Source organism: Polypterus senegalus, chromosome 16 (genome assembly GCF_016835505.1).
Source record: "Polypterus senegalus isolate Bchr_013 chromosome 16, ASM1683550v1, whole genome shotgun sequence".
NCBI classification, from domain to species: domain Eukaryota; kingdom Metazoa; phylum Chordata; class Cladistia; order Polypteriformes; family Polypteridae; genus Polypterus; species Polypterus senegalus.
Genome location: NC_053169.1, coordinates 73,583,738 through 73,604,728, shown reverse-complemented (window position 1 = coordinate 73,604,728; position 20,991 = coordinate 73,583,738). Strand labels below are relative to the sequence as shown.

At 39.3% G+C, this 20,991-nt stretch overlaps 1 protein-coding gene across 2 annotated transcripts in view; it reads left to right on the top strand.

Moving 5' to 3' along the window:
- Positions 1 to 20,991, top strand: part of slc1a4 (solute carrier family 1 member 4) — a 104,887-nt gene that overhangs the window by 50,030 nt on the left and 33,866 nt on the right. For both annotated transcript variants that reach the window (XM_039738045.1, XM_039738046.1), the window contains exons 3-5: positions 2,005 to 2,070; positions 9,122 to 9,288; positions 16,364 to 16,597. In XM_039738045.1, the coding sequence (XP_039593979.1) occupies positions 2,005 to 2,070; positions 9,122 to 9,288; positions 16,364 to 16,597 (467 nt within the window). The remainder of the gene's footprint in view (positions 1 to 2,004; positions 2,071 to 9,121; positions 9,289 to 16,363; positions 16,598 to 20,991) is intronic.

Sequence of the window (20,991 nt, the reverse complement as noted above, 5' to 3'; positions counted from 1 at the left end):
AGGAGTAAAGTTGGACAGTTTAACATCTGTAGCAGAGTGACGGGCACTAAGCAAACTCCTGTCAATCATGAAGAATCCACTGCATCCACTGAACAGTGTCATCTCCAGGCAGAGGAGTAGCTTCAGTGACAGACTGAGGAGATCGTTCCTCCCCCACACTATGCGACTCTTCAATTCCACCCGGGGGAGTAAATGCTAACATTACTCAAAGTTATTGTCTGCTTTTACATGCATTTTTATTACTATTTAATTTAATTTTTTTTTTTTTGTATCAGTATACTGCTGCTGGATTATGTGAATTTCCCCATGGGATTAATAAGGTATCTATCTATCTAAAACCCCACATCGCTGAAGACTTCCTGTCAAGTTGCAGCTGCACAAGATTTCAAGCCTGATATTGACAAACTGGTCACTAACAAGAGATGCCAAGTGTTGGGGCAAAAGAAATAGATCTCACACTGTAAGACTCCTATATAATATAATGAATATAATATAATAATATAAGGACCTAGCTAAGAGGCTAAGACTCTAATCGTATGCTGTTGTACGGAGCTTGTATGGAAATAAATAGCTTTTCTTTAAACTTTAAACTTTAAGCGTTACATTTTTTAAAAGTTTTCAGTATTGAAAAGAAAGCTACAGTAACTTTTATAATAGTATAATAGTATTTGTTACAGTGCGGCCCTCTGACGCACGTATGGCAGTCGAAGCGGCCCACCAATAGTAGTGAGTTTGACATGCCTGATCTAAGCTGTTGTCAGCATTACTTCCAAAAGCCGCTATTTGTCATGGTATGGAGGTGTGTCAGCGCCCATGTCATGAGTAACATACACATCTATGAAGGGCACCATTAACGTAGAAAGATTTGTAAAAATTTTGCAGCAATATGCTGCCATCCAGATGCCATCTTTTCGAGGGACGTTCCTGAATATTCCAGCAGGAAAACGGCAAACCACATTATGCCCAAATTACAAGTGCATGGCTGCATAAACAGAGAGTGCAGGTATGAGATTATTCCCGACCTGTGTGGCACATTATTAGGTGCAAGATCTAGCAGCAAAGGCCAAAAAGAACTGCACAGCTGAAGACCTGCATAATGGAGGAATAGGGGAAAACTCCACATGCTAATCTGGACCAACCTCTGTCTTCTGTGCTCAAACAATCAATGAGCATCATTAAAGGAAACAGTCTGGTATCTATCTATCTATCTATCTATCTATCTATCTATCTATCTATCTATCTATCTATCTATCTATCTATCTATCTGTCTCTTTCTTACAGGCGACTAAACAGATGTGTATAAGAGTTCTAGCAGCATATAAAGAAAACAGGCAAGCGTATAGCAATGTTACGGTGAATTTCTGTTCTTCAGGTGATGATTTTCAGAATCAAATTCAAATTTGCTCGGAAACAGAATCATAGCAGATTTAATATTGTCTAGGAGAGTTATGTATTTATAACAAGAAGCAAGAATCAGAAAATTCTAGTTAGTAAAACACAATACATCCAACCATTTTTAAGAACCTCTGCATCCATTGTAGGGTTTGCAAGGGTCCATTCTATTAGGGAAAAAGTCAATTTTAAGGGCTTGGACAAGCCCTATCATTACCATAAGTCAATGTCTGACCAATGACACTACTGTTGTATCCAAAGAGCAAGCCTGGTAATGGGACTCAGCTTGACCCCAACTCCAGACATTGTGGCAGGAATTGGGATGCGTATTCCTGAAGTAGCACTTATAAAATGACATCAAAGCACATTCGATGCAGTTATATTGCTAGTGGCTCAGAAACCTCTGTCAAGTAAAACTTGAATGCAAGTGCAGCAAATCTGAAAAATAAAGTGGGTTAAAATTGAAGAATCTTAACATGCTGCACATTTTGATAACTGTCTCACAAACAGGTATAAGACTCGTGGATATCTAATGTTAGTCTATTTAGCTTTCAGTTAGATCCTTGTACATATGAGAGTCAAATTGAGCTTTTCTATTTTCCTCTTTTACAGTACGTAACGGAGTACAAGACCATTCATATAGGAAACATCACCGAAGGAAGTGCCACTTTTCAAAAGGTATGAAGAAATTTGAAATATTGATATGCAGAGTAATGCTCTTACCACTCTCTTATGTGTGTTAATAGTGCTTAAATGCTACATAATCGCCCTTTCATTAACTTTATGAAACATATGAAATTGTCTCCACTCTATAAGATGTTCCAAGCTTAATGATTCGAATGGCTGCTCCAATTAAACATGAATTTGTCATATCGTGAATCATGATTTAATATTCAGAATAAACAGGTGAATATCTATGATTGACCTGAAAAGCTGTTTTTATTTTATTGGATAATTATAACAATCACATGGAAGCAGTAGAGCATGTATTAAACTGAGTGTGCTCAGTGAGGAAAGGATAGTGAAAGCTTGTATTGACACCACAAGTGCATATTTCCTAAACTGCATTGGGATGCAAGATCCAGTAAATCCAATCTGTAAGAAAGTCTTTATGTGTCAGCAGCCTGTGTTGGCACAAATATGTAACTTTGTATTAATAAGCATGAGTGACTTGTTTGATGTTTCTTTTGCTAGCACAAAGTAATCAGACAGACTGAGCTTCGATGCATTTCGATTTTTATTTACCTGAAGTATTTTTTGCCAACAGTTATATTAATCTTTTTAAAATCAAAGCCAACTTCCTCATCCATGCCCATGCCCTTGTATTACAATTTCAAAGTTTGTTTCTGTAATGTTTAGAAGCAGATCCATTTACTAAAATAAAACACAGATTCACAGCCAGTCTTGCGAATTTGCCATTCCAGGCCCTGGTTATTTAAGTAAATATGCACGTAGGAAAATACATTTTCAAGTAAAAAAATAGTTTCAACTACACAATGTTAGACTTATTTTAAAATCTTAGACCCTGAAGGATTACAAGGAAAAAGAAAAAACTATTTTTAGAAATTTTAGAAAGTGCTGTGCAGAAGGTTTATTGCAGAACTACTGTATATACGAGGGGCGTTCAGTTAAAAACAGGAATTTTCATACTCTGTTCTTATAAAGAGTGCAAAGTAGACCAGACTCATTGGACAAACACATGCATATTGGAACTTGTCGTTATGAGTGTTAGCTGCACTTTCCCCTCTTCCTGTCAGTGTTATCATCATGTCGGAGAAGGCGGTACACAGTATTGTTGCGCAGCAAATTATTGTTACATTTTTGAAAAATGAAGAAGTCATTCCATCTCAGATTTATTCAAGACTTAAAAATCAGTTTGGAGATGAGTGTCCGTCTGTCTCTCTGTCTCTCTCAGTCTAAAGTGTATGATTGGTGCAAGTAATTCAGAGGGTGACTAACATCTCTTCGGTCCACTTAAGGAATTTTTAGGAGGGAAGAAATTCAAGTCGAATGACGAAATTATTGACGCTCTGCAAAGATTGGTCAACATGTGGTCAAAAGACTTCTCTTGTGGGATTATGAAGCTTCCTGAGCGCTGTAACAAGTGTATTGCCGTAGCAGGAGACGATATAGAAAAACAGTGTATAAGTGTATAATAAATAAAATGTACTCATAAATTCCTGTTTATACTTTGTATTTGAACAACCCTCATATATATATATGTATATACACTGCTCACAAAAATTAAAGGAACACTTTAAAGAAACACATTAGATACATCAGATCTCAATATGAAGTTGGATATCTATACAAATAACGACAGGGCAATGTCTTAGGAAAAAAAGGATGCCAAGTCTTTTAATGGAAATAAAAGTTTTCTGCCTACAGAGGGCTCAATTGTGTAGACACCCTAAAATCAGAGTGAAATGAAGATGTGGCAGGCTAGTCCATTTTTTCAAAAACTTAATTTCTGCTACTCAAAATGCTTTTCAGTATCTTGTGTGGCCCCCACGAGCTTGTATGCATGCTTGACAACGTCGGGGCATGCTCCTAATGAGACGACGGATGGTGTCTTGTGGCATTTCCCCCCAGATCTGTATGAGGGCATCCCTGAGCTGTTGTACAGTCTGAGGAGCAACCTGGCGCCTAATGGACCGAAACATAATGTCCCACAGATGTTCTATTGGGTTTAAGTCAGGGGATCGTGAAGGCCATTCAATTGTTTCAATTCCTTCATCCTCCAGGTACTGCCTGCATACTCTTGCCACATGAGGCCGGGCATTGTCGTGCATTAGAAGGAAACCAGGACCTACTGCACCAGCGTAGGGTCTGACAATGGGTCCAAGGATTTCATCCTGATACCTAATGGCAGTCAAGATGCCGTTGTCTAGCCTGTAGAGGTCTGTGAGTCGCTCCATGGATATGCCTCCAAGATCATCACTGACCCACCACCAAACCAGTCATGCTAAATGATGTTACAGGCAGCATAATATTCTCCATGGCTTCTCCTGACCCTTTCACGTCTTTCACATATACTCAGGGTGAACCTGCTCTCATCTGTGAAAAGCACAGGACGCCAGTGGTGGACCTGCCAATTCTGGTATTCTATGGCAAATGCCAATTGAGCTCCCGGTGCTGTGCAGTGAGCACAGGGCAGTAGACATTTGGGCCCTCAGGCCACCCTCATGAAGTCTGTTTCTGATTGTTTGGTCAGAGACATTCACACCAGTGGCCTGCTGGAGGTCATTTTGTAGGGCTCTGGCAGTGCTCATCCTGTTCCTCCTTGCCCAAAGGAGCAGATACTGGTCCTGCTGATGGGTTATGGACCTTCTATGGCCCTCTCCAGCTCTCCTAGAGTAACTGCTTGTCTCCTAGAATCTCCTCCATGCCCTTGAGACTGTGCAGGGAGACACAGCAAACCTTCTGGCAATGACACGTATTGATGTGCCATCCTGGAGAAGTTGGACTACCTGTGCAACCTCTGTAGGGTCCAGGTATCGCCTCATGCTACCAGTAGTGACACTGACTGTAGCCAAATGCAAAACTAGTGAAGAAACAGTCAGAAAAGATGAGGAGGGAAAAATGTCAGTGGCCTCCACCTGTTAAACCATTCCTGTTTTGGGGGTCATCTCATTGTTGCCCCTCTAGTGCATCTGTTGTTAATTTCATTAACACCACAGCAGCTGAAACTGATTAACAACCCCCTCTGCTACTTTACTGACCAGATTAATATCCCATAAGTTTCATTGACTTTATGCTATACTCCGATTAAAAGGTGTTCCTTTAACTCTTTTGAGCAGTATATTTTGTATGGCCTGACTTAACTGAAATGTATTTGGAATATTAAATGGGGCACAGCTAGAATTTAAAAGTTAGTCTTTACGTAAAACGTGGAAACCCAGGAAATACTCTCAGCACAGTTACAGTGGAAAGCCATGTTTTATTAACCTGTGCAAATTATGTTTGTTCAGCTGTCTTATGACTTTGCCAGGCTGAAGTGAATGTCTTAACTGCATCTGTTCAGTGAAATGTGAACATTGTGTATTTAATGGAAAATTTCAGTAAGTGTGGAAAATGCAAACATGAAATGATTCGTTTGAATCTGTAGGTTAGCATAAGTTTAGAGATTCTTCATCAGATAGTAATGAGCATTTAATAGTCATCACAAGATTAATAAGAAAAATGAGTGCCTAGAAAAACAATCCGCTCATTACAGTATATTATAAGCTGTGAATCACCATAGAGATTTTGCTGATGGCATCGCTACACTGTTCAGGTTGATAATTGCAGGTACAAGCATAGGAGAAAAGAGTTGCCAAAAGACAAGCCGGAAACTGAATTTAACAACCCCAAGGTGTGGCAGAAAATACAGATGCTAATGGATTGAAAACCAAGGGCTCATCCAGTTACAGCCAAATTTTTACTCCTGTCAGAATGTAATGCTTTCTACATCTACTTTGATTGTGTGACATGTATGGGGCTTTGCAGAACCCGAGAAACAACAACACAACACAGTCATGAGTTCCAATACAAGGCGTTTATTCGACACAATATCTACACAGGGTTTCAGTTTCCTTCTGTCTAGACCGTACAATAAGCAAAAGGTTTCTCCTTCCACACCTCCCATGCAGTCTTATCCACCTCCTCCCAACCCTGACCGCCTGATGGACAGAGGCAGACCCTTTTAGGCTAGAACCAGGAATAATTCCGGTGTCAAGGAGGAAGCACTGCCAGGTCAGGCGGAAGCCCATGAAAGTAGGTACAGCTCTCTCCAGCATCTCCCCCTGTCAGTGCCAAGGGAACCCAGTAGGGCTGCCTCGCAGGACCGAAACTCTCAACATGCCCTGCATGTACATAAAGGGGCATAGTGGTCCAGGAGTGCTGCCATCCTGTGTGTCACGGGAGTATGTACTCTTGGAATGCAGCCCCCCTCCCCGCTCCAGTGTCTACAATGGCCTCACCGGCAGGTAACTGTTCAGGACTTATCCTGTACTGCCCTCCATTACAGTTGTTACAGAAAAAGTTCTCCCATGCAAGTTTCTGTATCAACACATTATCCAGTCTTCTCTGCTTTGATATAAGGAGACTTTAGCTGTTATTGTTTCGGACATATTTAACATATGTGTGTGTCTGCAGTTCCCACCTGTTTCAAAAAGGAAACAATTAAATTTTTGCTCCAATAAACAAAATTGGACAGCTCTAAGGACTGCATACCAGTGGCATCCATCTCCATTGTACTGAAATGTCTGTGAGACTGGTGCTAGGACACATTAATGGAATATTCCACCTTGGGTTTGCTTATTGCCACAACTCACGTCCCCTGCTTTTCATAATATACTGGGCTAGAACTCCTAGGTAATTAAAATTACAGAGCCATACTGTTTAGTACTGTCACTCGAAGCAGACTGATTGTTAAGCTGCTAGACTTGAGACTCGGCGACACCATCCACAACTGGATCTTGGACTCAAACTGGAGGACCCCAGCACGAACAGATTAGTTGCAACACTTCCTCCACACTGATTCTCAATACAAGCAACTTACAGAGTAATGTGCAGAGCCCCCCACTGTACCCCTTAACTCTGACTTTGTGGCCAGACACAACTCCAAGTCCATCATTAAATTTGATAACAAGCCATCATAGGCCAGATCACAAACAATAAAAAGATGGCTGACAAAGAAGAGATTTTCCTTCTGGAATTGAGGTGCCATTACAATACAAGACACTCAATAAAGACCACACTGCCATCTGCATCAGAGAGGATAGGAGGCTGAGTAGGGCAAATGGGGGGTGATAAAAAGATACAAAAATAAGAACAAAGAAACAGCAATTGTTGTTGGGGAGAGGTAGAGGAGGATGAACTGGGAGGCATTTGTGTTGCTTATTAAATTGCACAGAGTAGGACAGAGGACTGAGTGGAGCTTTGAGAGATGTGGAATTGCTCTGTTCAGGTGAAGAGCCAAAAGGTGAGCTGTGGAGAGGCCAGCAAGGATGGTCATGGCACCCCAGGAACTGGAGGGACGGGTCCGTGGGTACTGGAGGAAGTGGTGGGCTGCATCTGAGGGAATCACCAGGATCTTGATGAGGACAAGAAAGATGAAGAAAAAGAAACAATATACAGTAGGGTTATCCCTCCCCTATGGATTTTAACTTATTTATTGGGATATTTTTAACCTTCAGTTATAGGCAGTGTTTTTTATCACAGATGATTTATTGCACAGCACTTTCTTTTTAGTTGGAATGCTGTTGTTTGTTATAAATAACACACTTTTGCATCACCACATGTTATGCATCCTTATTGCCTGGCTTATCCTCAGATATGACTATTGATGGTCCTGGGTTCAAGGAAGTGCCATATTCCTTATGTCTCGTAGCTGCATTATATGAATGGTACTTCCAGGTGATCTCTCATTAGTTGCCAGTTCTCCTGTGCACAAAGCCCACCCTACAACTTAAGACAAAAATGTTTTATGCTTTTGGTGCAAGTCCCAGACTGATTGGAGTAGGTCGCAGGGCATTCTACCTAACATAAATGAAACAGTCCTATTGTATTTAGGGTTCTCATGGAAGGACTTGATGATGATAGTCATGTAGACTTCTGGCTTTTAATCCATCAATGTAGGAACATCACGGTGCTTTGATTAGGTGGTGGTGGTCGCCACCACAGAAAACCAGGAAAAGAAACAGAAGAGAGAGGCGGGGTTAGTACGGATTTTAGAGCCATCATGAATAGTTATTATAATGAATTGAATACACAGAGTATCAGGATTAGATGAAGGTGACGTTATCAGAAAGCCATGTTAAAGTAATCTGTTTTCAGCAGTTTTTTAAAGTGCTCCACCGTATCAGCCTGGTGAATTCCTATTGGCAGGCTGTTCCAGATTTTAGATGCATAACAGCAGAAGGCCGCCTCACCACTTCTTTTAAGTTTTGTTCTTGGAATTCTAAGTAGACACTAATTTGAGGATCTAAGGTTACAATTTGGAATATAAGGTGTCCGACATTCCGCTATATAAGATGGAGTGAGATTATTTAAGGCTTTGTACACCATAAGCAGTATTTTAAAGTCAAATCTGAATGACACAGGTAACCAGTGTAGTGACATCAAAACTGGAGAAATGTGCTCGGATTTTCTTTTCGTAAATATTCAGAAGATGTGTAACAAAGTGCTTTGGAAGGTAGAGTGGTCATATGACTCTAATATCTTAGAAAACGTGATAAACAGGAGGAAACCATTTAGTCCATCGTGCACATGTGTGTCATACTTTTGAGCATCTTACAGAACTCTTGGTAATTTTAATATGTATGTTTATTTTGTAGGCTTGTACCTTTACTTTATATGAGAAAATGTTTAATATTTTTATGTTAACTGAATGATTATTTCAATATAAAGCATGGTATTGGCAGGTGCCAGGAAGGTACTAGTGCCTACATCAGGTTTGTTCCAGCTGTGTCCTTTGTAGCCATGCCACATTTTTATTGTGCTATGGCTGTTTCTTTCCAATCTGAGTACAATGTTTTGCTCAGCTAATAGGAATAAAACAATTCAGAGACTGTCTTTCTGAATCCAGCAGACTCATGCTCTGTTGAAAATAAAAACCTTGGATCACCCAACTCCTCATGAGGCTAACAGAATATTTTTGTCAAAATTATATCAAACAGGGAAAGTGCAATAGAGACATTACAAAGTGTCACATTTTTTCAATGATTTATTATGTATGATTTCATAGATTCCAGTTGGCACAGAAGCTGAGGGCATGAACATCTTGGGTCTGGTTCTCTTTGCCATTATATTTGGAATAGCTCTGCGAAAGCTTGGATCTGAAGGGGAAGAATTAATCCGGTTTTTCAATTCTTTTAATGAAGCAACAATGGTCATTGTAACGTGGATTATGTGGTAAGTAACCGACGCAACTTTTATTATGCAAATCTTAACAGTGGCCATGACCTCCTTGAGGGGGCAGAAGACTAAAAAAATACTTTGACCAGGCCATTACATTGTGAGCTGTTTGCTCAAATTATACACAAATTACACAGGCCACTTTCATAAAGTAATACTTCGAGATGAATTATAAGTATCTGCTCAATATTTAATGCGACTTGAGTATTAGAGTGCATTTTCAGAATTAGTCTTGTCCGTTAGAAAATGTATAATAATAAATTCATGTCACTTTGAACTTCAGTGTGTTCTCAGTAATGAGCTTACATGATCACTAAATGAGAGAAATGTATAAATGGGAAATGCTGATGCTGGACGTTTAGTTTGCAATTGGGATAATACTAAGCACATGATATGCATTGTGGACGAGGTGTGTGTGTCTGTGTGTTTCACAATGAACACTTTTCAAATGAGGTTGCTTTTACATATTGCTCTTCACAATAGGTTGGCCTATAGGGCTATAATGATCATTTCTAGGATGTAAAAATATAAATATAAGGAATATGCTATAGACCAACAGCATATAAAACAACAGCAGACGTTTTTATTTGTTTCTTGGGTATTGAGGTGCCTGAAATATATTTTGAACAGTCTTGCAAACCTTAATAAAATATCCATACTGTGGAAGAGGCTGGTGGAGTCCATCTCAGAGAAGCTCAACATTTGGTGGGAGGTTTATTTTGCACGAAAGGTGTGATGCTTCCATCAAATTCTCTACTAAGCTTGCCCCTAATGGGTTATGACCTACTAAAATTAATAGTTAACTAGGACCAGTAACTACCAAAATGGAATATGACCAAATACAAAATTAAATTCAATCCAAACAGCCAACATCACACCATATTTTGGCCCCATTTATGTTTTATTGTTCTTCAGTATCGTAGAAATGTAAGAAAATGAGGGATTGCTATTTCTCCTTCCAGGGACACCAAATAAATGTAGGAAATGGTGTATGGATATGAGAAAAAGAATTGATTGATTGATATTAATCAATCAGTTAATTATCAGTTTCACCTCTCACAATGCCAGTCAATAATTAAATCATTCAGTACGGCTCCTACTTTATTTAACTTGCCTTTCTCTGTTGTAGGAGGGGGTCTCTGGCCATTAGGCTTCTTTTCCGTTAACTGAAGCACAATTATTTTAAGAAGCAGAGTGATACAATGTATTGATTAACACAAGAATTATTGAAATATAACTGCATACATAATAAAAGATAAGACTTGATGCAGACAGACAAGACAAAGAAACATGTAGCACAGAAGAGGCTGGCAGTTTACTGGCTATTAAGAGTTCCAATTTGTTTTGGCTCAGATAAAGTTTGACGATACCAAGTCTTTTAGGATGGTGTCTGATGCTGTGTGGAGCTGAGTGTTGTTGCTTTGAGTTAAAGTGGAGAACTCTTCTTGCATTGGAGGGCACTCTATGTTTTTGCTACATGGTCCTTTGTCTGTGGTGTGGTGTGGTGCTGCTGCTCTTCAGTCAGTTCAGACAGGACTCAGTCACTGGCACAGAGCTTGGCTTGGCAGAGTGGATGTTAGAGCTGCTTCAGGACGTTATGTCCAAGGTTCAATGGACAGTTGTTCCCAAGCCAAAGAAAGTTTGTGAGCTCTTTGCTCCGCAGAGAGTGGATGGCTTCTGACCCCAAAGAGATTAGCTCATTAGCTTTCAGGTCCCCAAAGAGACAAGAGAGATGATTGAAGTGATTGAATTAAAGCCTCTTGCAGTTACAGATCCAGTGCTTGCTTATAGGCGCTATGAAATAATCAGCCTTGATATGCACTAAAAGGTTTGGGGCAGCCACCCCTATACTTGAGATTTGGCTACAAAAAGAGAAAATAGGTTGCATAGTTCAAAACAGAACTGATTAACAAAGGAAAGATGGAAGGGTTTTAAGGTCAGTCAGGGGAAGTGATGTCATCAGTTCCAGAACTGGAAGTGAGGTCATCAGGCCCAAAACCAGAAGTGATGTCATCAGATCCAGACATAATTTCCTGTGTTTGATCTGCAGGATTATTGCACTCTGCCACTCCTTGGCCTGGCATGGAATTACTTTCTTTTGTGCCCTTTATCTGTCTCCCATGAGCATGTGTGTGACAGTGCATTATTCTGCCCATCACATCCAGACACGATTCAGTTTTCAGATACAATCATAAGATGAATGTCTATTTGGGAGCCTTCTTGTGTGAAGGAGTCTCTGCAGAGGTGACAGTTCAACTCTGATTTACACCTTTGTTATCAGATGAAGCATTGCGCTGACCAAAATGCTGGTAGAACTGTAGTTCAGCTAAATTTCTGCATCTCTGTTAAATCTGCTGTCTTGTGTGCTACTAAAAGCCTGGTAGAATAGGCAATGTTCACTTGGTCCTACAATGTACACTAGATTTATATTGTTCAGCAGGGGTCTCAAACACAATTTACTTGAACTGCCAAAATCTGTTTTAGTTTGCAGCATTTTCCTCACAATACTGTTTCCAGTCTGACGGTCAGACTTAAAATACCATTTTTCCTTACCTACTTACCTCAACATTCGGTGTTGTTACTTTTACTTGCAGTGACATCAGTTAAACATAAACAGTCGACATAAACAACATTTGCAAATTACTTTGTATAGTTCTTGCTGTTAATTGTAAGCCTCGTTGTTGATTAAAGTCATTAATGTTGTCTTCGTCATCGAAAAAGCGCAAGATTGCTAACAAAAAACAAATATTCCAGGATAAATGGGAAAATGTATATTCTGTCATGAAGGTTGGAGACAGAGCCCATTGTCTCGTTTGTTTGCAGTTTGTCTCGGTGTTTAAGGAGTACAATGTGCGTTGACATTACAATACACTTCATCGAGAACTGTATGGTGCATTGTCTGGCAAAGTGTGCGAGGAAAAAGTTCAGCAACTAAAATCATCAATTACAAAACAGCGAATTCTTTTCCTGGATGTTAGTAAATTAAGCAAAGATTCTGTAAAAGTGAGTTTTGTCCTCTGTAATATGATAGAAAACCGCTCACAGAAGGCCAGTTCATAAAAGATTGTTTTATAATGGCATATGAAATTATTTGTCTGGACAAAAAGAAACTGAAGGCATAATAAGTTTGTCCACAAATACTATTGCTAGAAGAATCACCGAATCAGCTATTAACATTAATCAGCAACTGATTACAGCAGCACAAGGTTTTGAAGCGCTTGATGAGAGTACTGGTGTAACACATACTGCATACTGTGTTGTGTTCATTCATGGGGATGATGAAAACCTAAACATAACCGAAGAATTATTAGATTTATTACCTATGAAAGGCACAACGACTGGTCGTGTCATTTTTTCAAGAATTGGAAGGTTGCATTAACAGAGCAGGACTGCCATGGGATAAACTCGTGTCAGTGGCAAAAGACAGTGCACCAGCAATGTGTTCTGAAAACGCTGATGTTGTGGGATTGTTGAAAGCAAAACAAAACCAGCTTTCTTTTGTTGGGTCCTTTTACTGCAGTACACTGCATTCTGCATCAGGAAACACTGCGAGGCAAATGTCTACAAATGAAAGAAGTTATGAACGTTGTTGTTAAGATGGTTAATTTAATACGAGCAACAGGTTTCAACCACAGGCAGTTCACTTCATTCTTGCCTTATATGGACACTGAATATGGAGAGTTGCTGTATCATACCGAAGTCAGATGGTTGAGTTGGGGAAACGTCTTGAAGAGGTTTTTTGCTTTAAGGCAGGAGATCGCACTTCTAATGACATTGAAAGATAAAGACGTTTGCCATCTTTCTGATCCGTCTTTTCTTTCAGATTTAGCGTTTCTTACAGATGTCACGGAACACCACAACCCACTCAACTTGAGGCTCCAGGATTCAAAGCAGGTCGGGCAGTTTGGCTCGTTTCTTAGCTATTCAGTCGTTGATACGTGTCGAACCAGACCGCTTGAAGATATCATTTCTGTATTACCTGAAGAATTTGATCAACGTTTTGAGGACTTCCAGGCTCTTGAACCTCAATTTGCTTTCTTTGCATCTCCGTTTGCGGTGAACGTTGCTTGCGTTTCAGAAGATTTACAGATGGAGATTGTGGACTAGATGAGCATCTGCGTACAACATTGCAATTGGCTACCGTGCATGACATCAAGCCCAGTCTTGGCGTTCTTGTGTCTGCAAATGCTGCCAACTGAGCAGTCAGACTGCATTTAATGACATTTGAACATTTTATAATAAGCACGTTACGTAAACTCGTAAACCTAGCTGTATTATTGTAGTAATGTAGTATTTTAGTTCAAATAATTGATTAACAATAATATTGTATTGTATTTGTATCATTTAGAAATCAATGTGACTAGCACTTTTTTCCATGTGCGGCCCATATATCCCGCTGAGTTTGAGACCCCTGTTGTACAGTATATATTTTAAAAGCTTCTCTATTCGCTTTAATGGGATGGGATGGGATTTACAAAAAGAAAAACACAGCATCACTGAAATTGATAATCAGTGACTTTTGGGATTATCAGGGTAAGCTAATACACAGCTATCAATGTTTGGATTTGTACAGCTTTGTGGCCTTTTTTATAAGGAGGTAAATTAAGTATGCCTTGGGTTTTATTAACATTTTTCCATAAAAATTGTTTGTTTCGTATACTGTTTTTTGTACTTACCTATTCCATATTTACAATTCATTGCACACATTTTTTATATAAAGTATATTCTGAAGAACAATCCAGTAAGTAAAGCACCAAATGTTCCACGTAAATATTGTTAAGGAACTGCTCAGCAACCTCATCTTTTTTGAGAATAGAAATGAGCATCAAACTCTCTCATCAGCTATAACACATACAAAAGAATTCTCTGTGACAATAGCAAAAGTGATTTGACTGGAGTGAAAACATTTTTTGCAGTCCAGCATAATTAGTGACTTATATGAATTAAGCTGAATATAATTAAAATGAAGGAAACTGCTAAAATTTGGAAGGAACCCATAGAATTGTGAAGGTGTTGGCTGGAGGGCAGTGAGATGTCACAAGCTGACTCTTTGTTGAAAGTTCCAGCTATTGTGCAGAGAACTTGAGCAACATGGTGCAATAACATAAGCAGGTGACCAATGACAGCTACATTAATGCCTTGCTAAATAATAAAAATGAACAGAATATGTTGTCACATGTCTGTCACATTGGTACTGACCACAAATGCCTAGCAGCTACTGTGACATATTAGGAAATTAATAAAGTTATCATAAATGTATCATGAAAACCTCCATATTTTATGTGAGCAGTAATTTATATGTTGCATTTTACCTATAAATGTATATTTTTATTTTATTTATTGAAATTCTACAGTTTAATAAATAAAATATCAAATAAAAATTTTCAATAAAGGACCACCCTGCTAGATGCCTTTGCTGTACATGAGGCCTGGTCTTATAAATTGCAAGGACTGTACCTTTTCACTGTGCCATGGAACAAGAAGGCTTAAAATCTTTATTCTGCATCTGACATCTGCATTTCCACCTTCACCTTAAAAAGTTTTCTTTTCTGCTGTTCTGTGAAATTATTCTAGTGACTGCTAATCTGGTCATTTACAGGCAGATTATTAAAACACAGTATGAGATGGCTCAGCTCAAAGGGAGGCGCCTGCTCTTATTAAATCATTTAGAGAGCTAGAGATTAAGTAACTTTCAGTGCCAGGAAATGTACAGTATGTGATATTAACTCAGCTATCGCCAGGCCATATTCAGAAAACTTTGAGCGACACTTTTGGCTCATTTTCTCCCTTCAGACCTTCACTTGAATTCTGGGACTGCTTGAAGACTGGTTGTGTGCTTTGTAAATGAGAAGGCTGTGAGACGGAGATTCTGAATGCATAACACTATTTACACCATGCATCTTTAAGTCTGTCCTTTGAGTACTTAACTGATTTCACTGCTTAATGTAGCAACGCTTGTGAAATGTCATCAGCTTTCTAACAGTGAACTTCCTGCTGGTCCGGTAGTGTTACTGCGGCTTTTCTGTGGAGCTTTTTCTTAAATTTTAAATTCAGTACCAGTGATTATTAGAACATTTATCTAGTCTTAGCTCTCTGACTTCCTTTAATAGTGGAGTTTTCATTTTAGTATTAATTTACAATAGTGTTAGTTGGTGGTAGAGTACTTAGTGCACAAAATTTTACTTTTTCATTTCCATTTATGATAAAGATTGTGAGTGATTTAATTATTTCTTCTAGCCAGGACCCAGTTAACAATGAGGTGTAAATATTGCCATAGACAATAGCTAACTAAGGCCAATTTATACATATGGCATTTGTGCTCAACATAAGGTAGATGTTTTAATTAGATATTTAGAAGAAAATAAATGACGTGGATATAAGATCTGTGAAATGTATTGTTTATTGTATCAGAAAAGTAACATATACACTGATGGAAATGCCTGTCTTGGGAGGATAAGCATAACAATAAGCCACATTTTAAAACACATCTAATAATTACAGTAAGAATTGGCTTCTGATTAATAAACAGTTTGCATCAGCTTGGTTATACCTGAGTTTGAAATTAAATTGACTTCAGTGGCAAACACAATAAACATAATTCTGAATCTGAAGGTGCCCTGTTATTGAATGGCACCTCTTCTAGGGCTCCCTGCCTTACATTCAGTGTTTCCGGGGTAGACCCCAGCCCACCATATGTTTGAACTGGATTATGGATGAATGAATGTATGGATTCCACAGCAAAGTGAACATTGAATTGATATTCATAACTGGGAGATGGAGAGCTGGAACAAGTCATTAATTTAAATGGCATTTTCCTTTAACAACAGGGATTGGTCTCAGATTAGGAAAATGGTTAGAATAAAAACCCGCAGCCACTATGGCACCCCAGGGCCAGGGCTACCTACCCTGTGACAGAGTCATTTGTGTTAATAATTCTAACCTAAAAATTAGAGGAGGAATGGATATTTCAATGAAATTAGTATTGTGATTCTAAGAACCACCAATTAATTCCTATCTGAACTAGTCTTTCTAAAAGAAAAGCAACTGACATGTTCCCTTTTATTCCTTGCAGGTATATTCCTATTGGAATCACATTCCTGGTAGCAAGCAAAATTGTAGAAATGGAAGACATTGTTCTCCTCGTCACCAGTCTTGGAAAATATATACTTGCGTCGATTCTTGGGCACATAATACATGGTGGAATAGTCCTGCCTCTTATCTACTTTGGACTCACCCGAAAAAACCCTTTCAGTTTTCTCTCAGGCCTGATTACTCCTTTTGCAACTGCTTTTGCCACCTGCTCCAGGTGTGTTCATTTTTTCTGAATATCTATGTTGATTTTATCGTTATCTGTTTTCTAATATGTTCATCAACTTAGATAGATAAATCGATCGATCGATCATTATTTGTCCCCATTTAAGATTAAATCTGGGGTAAATCTGACTTTTATGCAGAAATATTATTGTATTATGACTTACACAACAACCCCAGTCTCCCATTTACACAAGAATGACTTAAAAGAAAGAAACTTCTGACTAGGCTAAAGATAAAAAGAGCAATCACAGTCACAGTGAAGCATTATAAAGTCATCAAGCCGTAGATAATAACCCTGACCCTGACCCAAATTCTTGACATACTTCTGCTGAATATTTTGTTGGCTGAAAGTGCTCAAAGCGAATGTGTCACTGATCAATGTCAAATGTACAGCATACAATACTATTACTACTACAACTACAATGAATAATAATAATAATAGTCAAGTGTACAATATGGAAACTTAAACAACAGTGTAAGACAGTTAAAAGAAACTGCATGTTTTAGCATATGGTGTGTAAATCAGGTGACATACCAATAAGTCAGGCAGCCCGGCGGCACAGCGTTTAATCCCACTGCCTTGCCCCACCTGGTTCTTACTTCAGCCTTGCGCAGCAGTACTTCCTACCTGGCATCTGCATGGAGTCCCTGTCCCTGGGCAATCGATTTTTAAGCTCTAGCTACTGTGAAAGAGAACTGAGTAAAAGTTTTGATTGTGTGAAAAGACACATCTGAATGGAGTGTGTTTCTGGATATAAATAAACTTTAATATCGTACAGTGGCAAATGAATGGGATTATGTACATTACAAATAAAAGACAAAAAAGGCATAAGGAAGCACAGTTTAATATTATTTACATTACCATTCATTAACATCATAATTCATCAACAATTAAACCCAATTACAAAATATCCATAGATTTTTATTGTTAACACGCCGTACATTTATGTACTCTTTATATGGACTGTAACAAAAAGGCGGTATATGGGCGCCAACCCGACACAGACAGACACGGAAGGCACACTTATAAAAGAAATAAACTTTAATTTTCTTCGTCTGTAGGCTACGTCTTCCACATACCCACAGACACAACACACTCCCACACTAAACACAAGCACAAACTCAAATAAACACAGATCAAATCTCTCTTCTTTATCTCCTCCACTCCTCTCTGGCAAGCTTAGTCCCTCTCCTCCTGACTCTGGCTCCCGGAGTAGTCTTCTGGTCACCTGGAAGTGCTCCAGGTCCTCGTTGACCCGAAGAACAGCCCACACAGGCTCAGGGATAGTTGCAACAAATCCTGGCGGCATCCCTGGATCCCAACAGGGCTGTAATGAACTCCAGTGCCCATGAAGCCCCACGGGAGTCCGAGGTATCAGTGCCATCCAGGGGGTTTGCCATCTAGTGTTCCAGGGGAGGTGATGCTCTGTCCACACTTGCTCCCCCGGTCCTTCCAAGTTAGAGCAGGATCCCCAGCCATCCATGACAGTACACACTAGATGTTGCTTTTATGCTGCTTTAACTTCCTCCGTGACACAGTTAGCACGGTTGACTCATAGCTCCAGCAGACTGGGTTCAAATTTGGACCCAGCGACTTTGTTTGTGGAGTCTGCATGTTCTCCCCATGTCTACTTTCAGTTATTCTGGTTTTCCACTGATAACCCAGAGATATGCAGGTTAGACTAACTGGTAACTCTAAATTCACCCACTGCGAGTAAGCAACCGTATGTCTTGCAATGAACTGGCACTCTGTCCAGTAATTTTTGAATTGTCTCAATTCTGGTCTGATGGGCTTTCAGCCATAACAGTGACCCCGAGCTTCATGCCTTATGCTTAGTTCTGCCAGTATAGTCTCTGTCTCTGAAAATCACAATGGACAGAGCAGATGTGGTAAATGGACGAATTCTATGACGTGTTTTGATTACAACCCATTTTGTGTATGTGTACAGAGCTCTAGGCTACATGAGAAATAATTTCAATTGATTTCATTTAAATATTATTCAGGGAGAGACCAGCATGCATCAAATATATACAGTATAACCTAGCCGTTACAAAAAAATGCAACTCAGTGAATTGAACCCAAAGGTTAACTGGAAACTCTTCTGGAATAAATAAATGCGAATAAGTGCATTGGTGTTACTGGCACTCCACCCATGGCTGATTCCTGGCTTGTTATGACCCTAAAACCTGATTAAGGCAACTGATAATGCGTTTGGGTGACCCTCCCTGAATATCCTGCTCTTACTGCAATACAGTAACTGGGAAATACAGATGTTATCTTATTAATATCATTAATATTTGTTAATGGAATTCAGAAATTACCCAACAAGTATAGTTTGGATCAAAGATTTTCTAGAAAGTCTGGTGAGTTTCTTGAAGGCTATCATTGCCTGTTCTGCACAGCTACATGCTGTATCATTTTAGCTCAATTTACACTCACTGAAGGTATAAATGTGCTAGCTTTACTAGTACAGGAAAAAACAACATTGCGAGAAAGAAGCAAAATGCTGGTATTAACTGCTTTATTCATACTAACGACTCAGTTCTTGCAGAAAAATACCATCTTGTAACTTGGTATGTTTATGTCAAATATTGTGACCTGTAGGGGGCGCCAATGAGCCACAAGCCTTCAAACACACCAACGCCAGCACAAGTCTTGGGTTCAAATAAATAACTGATTTTAGCAAATACCTTTACTTTGCTAAAGACTTTTTTATATAGCTTACAGAAACACCCAAACACAATTCTCTTTTCTTCTTCTCTGTCTTCCTCTTCTTCAAGTCCTCCAGGTGACCTTCATCCTCCACCTCCCAACTCTGAATGCCTAAGGTGAGGCATCAGACCCTTTTTATGCCAGACCCTTAAAGTTGGGGCAGTCTGTCCCTGCAGCTCCCCCTGGTGGCACCCATGGAACCCAGCAGGCCTGTTTGACTGGACTGCAATTCCCAGTCTGCCTTGTGGGTATCTATGCAGAAACCAAAACCCAGAGAGACTACTACCTGTAGAATCGGGCAAGCAAATAGTCAATGCAGGTGGTCTCCCCCATCCTTACATTATACTGGCCTCCCAACCAGGCAGGGTACTATGAACCATCCCGGGTGGAACATGAGCCCATTCTTGGTACCCATGACAATCTATATACAGTATATAAAAGTCAATGTATGTGTGTATGTTTCAGCATCACTTTCGAACGGCTGGAGCGATTTTCATGAAACTTCATTGGTCAACTAAAAATACCGTAGGGTGAAATCAGCCCTAACTCACCCCTTTCTGGGTAGGGTGGGGGGTGATCTTGCGGTCTTGTATGCTTGTTATCATCCAGTTGACACTCGGAACGACCACCAGAGGGCGAACTGGAGGTGACTGCCAGCATTCTTTATGTTTGAGCACATGAGCGGTGCCCCTAATGCTTTTGAAATTAAATAGAGTTGGCCAGTTCTGAGCATCAACTGGATGATAACATACATACAAGACCGCAAGAGAAGCACATTAGTGAGTCTTCACTCTTTGTTAATTTATTTTGATTTTTAAAGTTGTGTTTTTTTTTATTGTATTTTTCTCAAACAATTAAAAAAAAACACTTTATTTTCCTCCCGGGCAATGCTGGGTATTTCAGCTATGTTAGCTAGTAGATAATATAATGAGCAAACAGAATCTTAGTCAGGAGACAGGGCAGAATGGAAATAATCAAATAAAATATCTGAAAACTAAAAAATCAAACCAGAAGCGTATACTAAAATCAATTACCGTAGATCCCGTTATATAAGCCGAGAATTTCATCCTAGATTTTTGGATTGGAATTTGGGGGTCGGTTTATACAACGAGTATCGTTTCAGATCCAAGATTTCCAGCGCAATGCTGGTTTTGCCGATGAATACGGAAGTAAATAATGATGAAACCACAGAGCCATCTTTCAGATGAAGAAGTAACTTTGCATGCCGGTACTTTAAATTAAATAAAGAATTTATTCAAAAAAGTGTTTTAGTTGTTGCTTTTTTTAATAAAATGTATAATAAATTATCGGGAAGTTTAAAATGAAATTTTTTGTTTTGATTTACGATCGACATCTTGCGTTATGAAACGGATGCGGTCACGTGTATCCGCTTGCGCGATTGTAAACAAACAACCGAGAGCATTAGTTGCGTCAGTCGGAGCCCAGATACATGTGTTTGTGGATGTAATTGCAGTGATTTACCTATATATATATAATTCATTAAGACCATGCAAGCAAGACACATAATTGCTAAGGAAGGAAGAGAAGGTAAAAGTAAGCGATCGCAATCGAAACGAAGATGGACATTGTGTGGAAATATCTCCTCCCTTACTGCAGCCCAAAGATGTCAAATTAAATGGTGAGTACAGTATGAAATTGTTTCTAGAATAGAA